This window comes from Psittacula echo (genome assembly GCF_963264785.1).
Source record: "Psittacula echo genome assembly, chromosome: 1".
NCBI classification, from domain to species: Eukaryota; Metazoa; Chordata; class Aves; order Psittaciformes; family Psittacidae; genus Psittacula; species Psittacula echo.
In genome coordinates this window covers 154,886,095-154,897,262 of record NC_137735.1, presented here as the reverse complement: position 1 = coordinate 154,897,262, position 11,168 = coordinate 154,886,095, and the positions used below count along the sequence as shown (strand labels likewise).

General features: G+C 41.6%; 1 protein-coding gene across 1 annotated transcript; it reads right to left on the bottom strand.

The window, feature by feature from the left end:
• Positions 1–380: 380 nt before the first annotated feature.
• On the bottom strand, positions 381–8,497 carry PRICKLE1 (prickle planar cell polarity protein 1; the record flags this gene model as incomplete). Its single annotated transcript, XM_080620956.1, has 7 exons — positions 381–1,237; positions 2,855–3,718; positions 3,860–4,046; positions 4,588–4,791; positions 5,024–5,161; positions 5,993–6,106; positions 8,366–8,497. 7 exons carry the CDS (start codon positions 8,495–8,497, stop codon positions 381–383), a joined length of 2,496 nt encoding a protein of 831 aa, XP_080477082.1.
• Positions 8,498–11,168: the final 2,671 nt, after the last annotated feature.

Here is an 11,168-nt window from a genome sequence, read left to right as displayed (position 1 = left end):
GTGTGGGTATAGCTACAGCACAGGACTGACAACTTTATTGATTGATCTTTGCTGAATTCCCCCTCTCTGATAATTCAACATAAGTGAACAGCGAGCATAAAATAAAATGCCTACAAAAAGTCTGTATCAAGAACTGCAGTAACAGTATTTTGACATCTGAAACATAGTATGTAAACCTAGCAATATCTGAGCAGATCATCATTTGGCGTGGTGACATTTCTGAACGTTACTTGTACAATGTAAACTCTGGCAGGGTTATCATTTACGCTGGCAAAGCATTAATTACCTTAGCAACTTGCCTAAGTACATTAGGAATATAAAAAGATGTGGTTCAAACTGTAGCTACAGAGCTAACTGGTCTTCCCAACTGTTAAAACAAATTAAGAGATGATGCAATTTTTTCCTTTGTGTCCCCTCTTCTTCTTTGATTTGGTTGTCCTTTGTCCAAACTGAGAACTAGACAATGCAGTAGTTGGACCAGAAAGGTCATCTGTATAGTACGGATACCTCAGTGATCGTGGTTGTGGAATTGGCTGTCCTAGAAAATATCCTTCCTCTTCAGAATCAGATGAGGATGATGAAGTTGAGCACCAGGAATCATCATCCTCACCGTACAATCCAAAGAATTTATCCACCACCTGATTCCGCAGTGCATAATCAGACCTACTATGTGCATACTGCCCATACAGCTCCTCATTCTGAATATATGCCCGAAGCTCACGAGAGCTTCTGTTCTGAATAAATTTTTCATGATCCTGAGGGGAGTAATAACGAAATCTCTCTCTTGGAGAGCATCTTCTTTCTGCGGCCAAGTTAAGTGCATTGTCTGAACGAGACTTCCTACTTCTTCTACGATGATGAGAAGGTCGGTTTCCGCGCTCTTCGAAGTGGTAAACGCGCCTACGAGTCCTTTCACTCATTGGAGGCTGACGTATTTCAAGGTTCTCGTAACTTCCATTATCAATAACATCATCTGAAAACTTGACTTGCTGAGGTCTAGACTGGGATTTAGATCTTCTCAGTACGGGCATATGCACTGGCTTTTCCTCTGGCAAGACCTTTTCCTGACACAGCTCTGAGCTCAGGCTCTTCAAGGACTCTGTGCTCCGGTGGAGCATTGAAGAATTCAGAGTTCCCATGTTGCTCATCTTCTCACAGTCCTCTACCTCCAGTTCTTGGAAAGTTTGCAAAGAGTACAAAGATGGCCGTGGTTTGCCTTCTCCATCCATTGAAGCCCCTGCGGTGGGAATGGAGAAAAGAGGAAAAGGAAAATGAAAACACTATTGAAGAGATAAATATTATAACCAAATATTATCACTAAAGCAGATTTTATTAGTGGGTTTTGGAACTATTACCAAAAGGATTAGCTTCATAAAGCAGTAAGCTTTGTTTTGCCTTAAAACACTGAAGTAGACTGAGAAAGTTGGGGCTGTTCAGCCTGGAGAAGAGAAGGCTGTGTGGAGACCTCAGAGCAGCCTTCCAGTACCTGAAGGGGGCCTACAACGATGCTGAGGATGGACTCTTCATTAGGGACTGTAGTGACAGGACAAGGGGTAACAGGTTCAAACTTAAACAGGGGAAGTTTAGATTGGATCTAAGGAAGAAATTCTTTACTGTGAGGGTGGTGAGGCACTGGAATGGGTTGCCCAGGGAGGTTGTGAATGCTCCATCCTTGGCAGTGTTCAAGGCCAGGTTGGACAGAGCCTTGGGTGACATGGTTTAGTGTGAGGTGTCCCTGCCCATGGCAGAAGGGTTGGAACTAGATGATCTTAAGGTCCTTTCCAACCCTAACTATTCTATGATTCTACGATTAGTTCTGATTACTAAAGAATTCACTAACATTAGGATATCAAGAATGAAAGAAGTTTAATGAGTTTAAACAGCTCTAACACATATACAGCTAAGCCTCTGAGAAGAAAGAATTACTTAGCTTTACAGTCCATGCTTGCCATTTTTAAGGCTAAAATATTTCATGTTTCTTGTACTGCTAAACTGCTTTGCAACATCTCTAGTTCCTCCTCCTCCTGTGCCCCCTGAACCAAACTCCCCATGTGAGTTCCTTTGTTACTACTCGGGCAATGCAGTTTGTGGTCAGGCCTGAGCTACACAAGTAGCTACAATACTTCAGGTTGTAGGAGGATAGGAATGGAGAAGAGGACAGGACAACTTTTAAATGAGTCCCTCATACCTAACTCTCAGGGCTTTTTGTAGGGCAATAAGAAAGGGAAGTTAATACACACACTCATGCATACATACACACAGAGACACTTGCATATCTGACTTTTATCCCTTTGGCTAATTTCAATCGCATTTGACAGGGAGGTTCACAAAAGTGGATTATCAATTTCTCTTTAGTCAATGGAGAAAGATAATCTCATAAACCTCATTTCCTACAGCTAAGAAGTTTACCATCCTTTCTGATTTTCTCCATAGTTTTACAAGCAAGGAAATTACCAGAAGTGTTCTGCAGATTAATATCATCCTAGTATTATAATGCAACTTCTTGCACTTAAGGTATGGAAAAAAAAGTCAATTTCCTTTGCTTAAAGCCTGATTTGTATATAACAAATGCATAGTTCAAGACCATTCTTAGTCCGTTTAACATTATGGATTTCTTTTAATAAGCAAAGAGGATTCAAGGGGAAAGAAGAAGAATTTAAATAGAATGTAAGTAGAAGAAATGTATCTTGTCAAAGGATATGTGTATGATAAAAGCAGTTGCCTACTTTACATGCATCTCTTGCATGTAAAGTAAGGCATGTAAGGCTTTTTACAAATCACAGATCTGAAAAGTCTTAGCTCAAAATACTCTGCTTTGGCTGACCTCTAACTCAAAACCACTTCCCCCCATTACCTGTTATATTGGACAAAGCCAAAGAATCCATTGAGTCTCGAACACTTTGTTCTTGCTGCTTCAGGTCTGACAAACATTCGAGTGAACCTCCATACCACGGCGTTTGGTCGTGTTTGTATCCCGATGCCCCGTGTTCCATGTCTAGCTCCTGGATTTTCCTGCTGCTGGCAGGGCCTGGGTGGCTGCCGTACGCAGAGTCACCCAAGCCATCTTGTGACTGGGCCCAGTACATGTCTGACTGATACTTCTTACTTGCCAGGCTTGGATTATTTTTTTTCAAGTCCAGCTTGCTCTTGACCATGCTATCAGAAATCCAGTGTTCACTTGATCTAATGTCTACTTCAGTGGGCTGCTGGAAGAGGCCTTTATCACCAAACTTCAGGAGAAGTTGAGTCATGTAGTCTTCATGTTCAGCCCATTCTTCAGGGTCTTCAGGTGTTTCCTGCTCTACTCTTCCTTTCCAGAAGTCTTCATTAACAAAGCTTGCCTCTTCCCTTGAAAGGCTTAAATCATCCAGCTTACGAGAAAGCGTATCATCAGCGTTGTCTGAAAGGCCAGGGAACTTGTAATTGAGGGCTGGCGACAGGAGGAGAGACTGGCGGCACTGGTCGGCTGAACGGCTGCTTTTTCCCATGCGGACGCTCCTCCTGGAATCTCTGGATCGAGCAGACTGAAACGCAGAATCTGAAGAGTCGGAGGCATGAACATCTTCTCCCAAGCTGCAGGTTTTTGAACAGTAAATCTGCCCTTGCTTTGGAAGAAATGGGCAGCCAAGCAAAGAGGTCTTGCACTGAGCACAAGAAAAGCAAGTCTCTGTGGCATGCCAGTGCTGTCCATCGTAGGTCATCTGAGCATGATCAACACCTGGAAAAGGAATAAAAACAATCCTTTGGGTTTCTCTGAAAACCATGACTTGCAGAATCCCCGCTTCTGGAATGTGAAGTAATTTCATAAATTAGCTTTCCCTTAATTTGTAAGTCTAATGTTTATAAGGGACATACTTACCAATGTGCTCCCCACACGTCTCACAGTATTCCGCGTAGAGAGATTCAAAACAGTTACAGCAGAATGGTCGCCCATCCTTCATGATGTATCTCTGCCCACCAAGGATTGTTTCACATTCGAGGCAACAGAAGTGCTTCATGTGCCAGTGGCGACCTTCAGCTTCTGTGCACTCATCAGCAAATATGATCTTTTCAGAGATAAAAAGTAAACTTTTAGTTTAGCGGCCAAAACCTCACCTTGGGAGTTAGCACATGAAAAACATCCTAATTGTGCAATTCGTATGCCAAATTTAGTTTTATTTAGCTGTCTTTTGAATACAAAGATAGAAGCAACAACCTCTCACAGCAACTACGGCATTCTGACCTTTTCTATAACAAAAACAAAAAAACCCCAACTTTACTTTTTAAAGCAAAAACAAATAAACAGAACATAAGACCTTCAGGAGACGTTGCTATCAGGATGGTATTTGGGAGCATTTGTACAGATCCTTCTTCCAATTGTATCTACTACAGATACAAACAGATACATGCTTACTAAATACCATCACATCACTTATAATATTGCCTATTTGACAAGAAATTAAACACCCCTCAGCCTTCAAGCACATCTATGCAACAGAGTCCTGACTTCTTGCACGAATGGATCTGAAGTCAGTAACTGCCCAAGTGATGCAATCTGTCGACTGAACAACAGGAGCACAGATTGGCTATAAAATGTGAATTCTTTACCTCATCGCAGGCTGAACATCGTGGTTTGAGGAGTTCAGCATGGTGTCTGCCGCAGTGAATTTTGCCGTCTTGGTAGAAGTAGATAAGGTCAACGAGCAGCTCATTACATGTGAAGCACACAAAACACGAGGGATGCCAGCACACACCAGGCCCTGCTCTCGAGGCAAAAACTGCAACTTCACCGCCGTTTACTTTTGTACCACACTAGGAACAAAACCAGAAAGTGAACACACTTCCCATCCCACACTATCAGCTTTTAGCATTTAAACTAAGTCAAAACACCAAACATTTTTCAGCATATGCCAGTTTTTCACGTGTCGTTAGTATGAGGCAGGGTTCTAGTGTTCAGAGAGAGACAAGCTTACATTTAATATTGAGATACTGTAGTTTTACATTATTCAGCCTGCTAGCTGGCTTGTGGCACCAGCGGTATTACCTGTTCACACACTGCATGCATCACCGCTCTTGAGAGTAGTTTAATAGTGCCTCGGCCGAGTGCCTCCTTTTTGCGCTGAGAACTGAACATCTGCAGTTCCTTCTTTTCTTCTTCACTTAAAGACTGGCAGTATCTCACCTTCCAGTGAAAACACAGAAGAACTTATTTTAGATACTGAGCTTTTAAAGTAACAGATCACTAAGTGCCTATATGCAAGAAATTCATCAGGCATGCTGACAATCATCACTAAACTTCTGCAACTTGTCTTCTCTATCATCTTAGTATTCAGCTAATACGGCACAACACAAAGTACAGAGAGATTTTGTACTACAGGGAAAAAATCTCCCATATTGAACTAAGAAGTTGCCCAGGCAGGAACTGAGATTTTAAAAAGCCAACCCAAAACCTGCTGCTACCCTAAAATCATGGAATGAACCTAAATCAGCCACAATATTGTCCTTTAGATTTATGGTTAAGTGCCCACAACTAAGTACTGCAGTACACACAAGATCTTAAGTATTGACACCCCCGCCCCTTTTCCTTACAAAGAGCTTGTTTGTTATTTCTACTTCTACTCCAAATTGCACTGCATATCTGAGATGCAAACCTTTTACTATCACAAAGCATCCTTTTTGTGTGCTACAATGCAATTCCAGGAATTTGTAGGTTCCTGGTAATTGGTGGGTGGCTGCAAACACTATAAACCCAACTTGTGTTAAGTTTATTGCAGTGACACCAGCCTCCCTAACAAGCAAAGGCAGTGTCCTTCCAGACAGCTCTTATCTGCACACAAGCCAACCGGACAGCTAAACAATGGGCTCAGTGTACACACCGTGCTGCTTTATAGGTCAGATGCCACTGCAGGCCACAGTTTAAGCTTGTAATAAAATACACAGGTAGGTAATTCTGCACATAAAAACCGCCAGGGAGACCTGAGCCCTGACAGTGCGTCCTAAATTCAGTATTTACCTCATTATCATGGGGTGGCAGCTGATACAGAAGTTGTTTAATTCGGTGTTTCTCTCCAGGGCTGTTAACATAAGGGACCTTCTCCTCTGGCAAGCAGGCGAAATACAGCTGGACCTGACCGGGAGGAACACAGAGTTCAGTCTGAGGGACACACATCACCCAAGCACTGCAAGCTCCTTCAGCTACTGTTTTATCTCAGGTCTCATTGAAGAAGGAAGAAAGTTACGCTACATTAGACCTCTGACAGGGTTTGTGCTGAAAATACGAGACCCAGATGAACCAGCTCAGCAAACCTGAATTGTCTCTGATAAAACTAGCACCCAGCTGCTGAATTGCTTTTCTGGAATGCAATTTGCAGCGACAATTGGGGGGGATCATAAATTATGCACATTTAATGTTCTCATTATTCCCACCCCCTTCAGGGCTGGTCAACAATCCCGTGGAAATTCCAAGTTTCCCTCTGCAATTTACCACACAAGGCATGAAGCTTTCCAGAAAACAGCCACTATATAAACAGATTTAATTTGCTCTCTGCATTTTACACATTGTTGAGACAAAAGCTGTTTTGTAGTCTCCTGCTGATCAGGTTCACCCCAAAGCATCAGCTTTCATTGCTTCCATGTGGGCTTTAGTAGGAAGGTGGAAACATCCTTCCCTGGGGAGGAGGCTGGATCCAGCCACATTTCAATCAGATGCAAATTAACCACCACATTTTCACAGGCTTTTGATGAAGAAATTAATATTAGGGGAACACATTTATCAATCTTCACTCTTTTTCTTTTTTTTCCCCAGAAGAAAATGATGTCAGGAAAGCTGTAATGAACACCATGACAAAGCCCAATGGCAAAACATATTTTTGTGGAACAGTTACAGATTTATTGTTTTTCCTAAGCGGTTTCCAGCTTGTCACGAGGCCTGGGGCTGTAAATAAGAGCCGACTATAGGCAAAAATATTACTTGCCATCCAGATTTAAATAATGCTCAGGTCAACAGCTTATTACTGTTCAAGACAGATGAAAAAGAAGCAGTAATCAGTCACTTGACTCAGGAAGCAATCAAAATGACATGGGACAGGTTGTACAAAACATGACATGGTCTTCCTTTAGCCAAAATTTAAACATCAGAAGTCTGCTGTAAGTCCACTTGGTACTGAGTTTATTTCAAGGAGCTGCAGGAAAAGATAACATGCAGTAAGAAGTGAAGCTTTAAAGATGCTTTATGCCCTTTTCTTAAGTTTGTTGCACTACTCTCAAAACAAGTCAGTCTTCTTGGGGAAAAAGTCTTTAAGTGAGTTTGAGCTAGCTGGATTATGAGGGTATTTTAGGGCATTTAATTCTTCTGGCAGAATGTTAGCTTGCTGTTTGCCTTCAGGTCTGATTCATCAGGATTCTTATAGATGCTCAAGTAAGCGATAAAAAGAGTTTTCCTAAAAATAGCCCATAATTTGGAATTCCTGTTGACTCATTACTTTATTCAAGATAAGAAAATCTCTGCATAGCAAAAAAGAGACATCTTCTGCACCTCTACAACTATGGACTGTATTAGCTTGCCAGCTGAAGAAGGGTTGCTCTGACTCCCTCAGCAGATGGTACAGTCTGTCCACTTAACACTGAAGTCTGAGATCTGGACACTACTGAGTGCACAGCTTCAGCACAGTTGGCAATATCATCAAGGAAATGAATACCATGAGAGGGCCATTTTAATCTCACATAGCAACTTTCCCATCAACGATTTCCCTTTTACTTCCATTGCCACGATGTTTGTGATGTTATAAAAGAAAAAGGGGAGAGGGGAAGGAACAGCCCAACCACCCCACGAGTGTGTCAGCTCCAGAGACTGTACAAGTGAAATCCTGTCACGAACAAATGGCAAGCGTACAACTATTTATACAAGCGTAAAAGACATTACTACTTGTCACAATGACACTTTAGTTTATGTGCACTGTAGTAACATACATGTTCTAGATGTCAAATGCCTAATTATTTGAAGACTTGTACAAGCGCAGTGAAGCACTAGCCAAGCAGTACAACACCACAAGGTATGCCATGAGCTTTAATTTAACCTAGTAATTTATTTCAAAGAGAAATTTCTATGCTGGTTTTAGACTTGACAATACATACCTCTATGGCATGTATTTATTGAAAGATCTTGACTGGGAACTTTATCTGGAACATAAAACTCCTCAGTGTTGAGGATTTTAGGCTCCCTAAACACAGCCTTATTGGAATAGGAAACAAAACAAGAAGTGAAGAGTTCTAGATGCATTTAAGTTTCCACCTTTGTAAGAATTCAATTAGACATGTAGGAGCAGTGTACCCCTCCCTCAGACAGTCCTTACTAGGGTTATTTCAAAACTGCAGCAGCAAATGGTACCTGCTCTGGTCTGAGGCCTGGGGGGACCCAGGCATACTCTTCCAAAGCACAGCCAGAGTCATCGTCAGATGTTGAGCTTCGCTGACACCCAAAAACGAGATTGTTGGCTTTGGGCTCCATCTCCAATGGCATAAGTGTGAAGCGTTAAATATTTCAGCCGCAGCTCATCAAGCAATTGATCTGGAGGAAGAGATTGACAGAGCTTTAATAAATTTGAACATGCAACAACTACTTATCAGTGTAAATGATCTTACAACAGTTTAGTATTCCTTGTGTTGCCCAGACAAATAAATGACTGAAGCATCATTACAACTTGCTACAAGCAATTCAGAAGTGCCGAAAGTTATAAAAATACAACTACTCAAAAAGAAAACTCGACACACACTACCATGTTTGGCAAACACAATGTGTTTCAAGATTAACACTTGTCATCTTTTACACTTTGGCTCATTTCACATCACAGGTTATACATGGGTATATTGAGGAAGACTCATTGAGCAGATAATAACAAAAGGAATGACACAAGCTCTTCCTGAAGTCATTACTACCACCAGCCTAGTAACACAAAAGACACAACAAGCACTTGTCAAAAACTAAAGAAATTGCTGGGGAAAGATGGCTGTCCAAGTGGCATCCTGTTTGTCACAATCCAGCTGGATTCCTCTGAGAACTTCATTTTAGCTGTATCTGAGCGGAAGGGCAGTGGTCCAGTTAAGTATGTGAAATCCAACTATGCCAGATTAGGCTCTGTAAAATACAACACAATTGTTCTGCTAATGTAAAATGCTACAGGAGGGTGCTTCTCTTGATTCATGGAGATTGCAAAGCTTTGCATCAGTGGGATCATTTTGAGTCACAACTGGCAAAGGCAGCTCTCACCAACACCTGTAGCATTCTGGTTTTAACAGCTTATCAAGATAAACATTTTACACTAATTTTAGCAGAAGTTCTTAGGAAACTCACATCAGGAATTTCAGTGAAATGCAGATAACCAGAAGCAAGGGGGATGCATCCTGCCATGACAGGCACCCTGACCACTGAGGTTAGAAACAAGTTGGCTTTGACAGTACCACATTCCATATGAGCTGTGCCTTCCCCGTTTTAGGCAATTCTTTTACCTATTCATCTAAACACAGATGCAATTTTGACAGTGCAGAAAATTTTTATCTCCTTGACACGTAACCTTGCTGGTGGGTCTAAAGGGGAGAGCAACCTAAAATCTTCCAGTGGGTCCCACATTACATTTCCAGTCTCATCACCACCATTTTAGAGAAAATAACTTGCTGCTAGACCACAGGTGAGAGAAAGATTTAAGACTGTGTACCCAAGTATTCTGTTACTGAAAAGGAGTTTCTCCTCCTTCAAGTGTGAGGAAGTGGTTAGTGCCAGGCTATGTTGATTCAGTACGTAAACCCAAACCAGCTCCATAATAAAAAGTGGCCACGTGCAGCCAAAGCTACAAATTCAGAGGAATGACGATATTCACTATTATGCACTCTTATCTACCCCTGCTTTCAATACAGCTATACATTCCCACACTCAATAAAAAGAGATGGGATTACTTCATTCTGCCACTGGGCTAGTGCTCAAAAAAAATTAACTGGGTTGTTAACTTTACTCCAGAAGCTTCTGGTTTGAAAACATTTTTGGTGCACTGCTAAGATGCCAACACACTGTTACACTGCATAGCTGCACTGCAACAGGAGATTCATTTAATATTTGATGGGGCAAGCAAACCTGACAACAGGCTGTTTCTACAATGTTTGTGAGCTGTCAGGCAAACTTCTGAAATCTCACTCTAGCTGAACAACTTAAGGTTAGCAAAACAGCTTCCGAGCTGTTATTATTAACACCATATTACCGTATTATTAACACCACATTGCAATCTCTGTTAAGGAAGGTGAGTAAACCCAAACTCAGTCCTAGAAGCTCAGTCCTGTGTATTTAAAATAGAAAGACTGACATCCTGGTACATACTAGATCTCTTCAATTAGTTTCCTTCAGAAACAAATGATAACACAAGTGGCACAAAACTGTTTCCTGTCTCCACATACTAGTGGAAATGAAGTCAAGCATCAGGTATGGTTTTGTTACTGCTTGTATAAAACTAGGGTGTGAAGCAGGAAGGACAGAGGAATACTGTGATGCAGTTAAGAAATGACTAGGAAAAAAGAAAAAGACAACAGTTCTCACTGTCGCAGATAGATGGAGATGCTCAGGTTGGCAGCTTGTGTTCTGCATCACCTATACCCAAATAATTCTTAAGTATAAAATCACTGTATCATTGAGAAGCCCAAGTCCTTCCAAGATGATCTCAGCAGCAGATGAACTGTTTTACAATTTCCCATCAGAAGGAAGTAGATACCTGGTTTACAATCACTGACACCTAAACTAGTATTTTCAATTCTTATAGCACTGCTATAAGATTTGTGTTGACCAAAATGCCACTTTTCAAGAACTGACTTCTGCCCAATAACCCAGGAATGAACGGAGTCACTTGGTGAACACTCTTGCCAACACTTCATCAGGCAGCCTGACCTCAACCGCACCGCACACAGCAGATCTTAAATGTAATTTAGGCAGAGACAGGTTCAGCTCTGCCAGTCCCCAGGAGCTCAAGCGGGCACCCAACACTCACAAGCACACCGGTAACTGAGTAATTGCTTCATGTTGATTGTTCAAAAGCCTTTCTGCATAGGATCAAAGGTTAACTTCTGACTCACTTTCCTGTCTTGAAAGACAGGGAAACAAAAATCTGAATGCATGTTGTTCACTTGTTCACTTTTCTGAGGATTTTTGAACA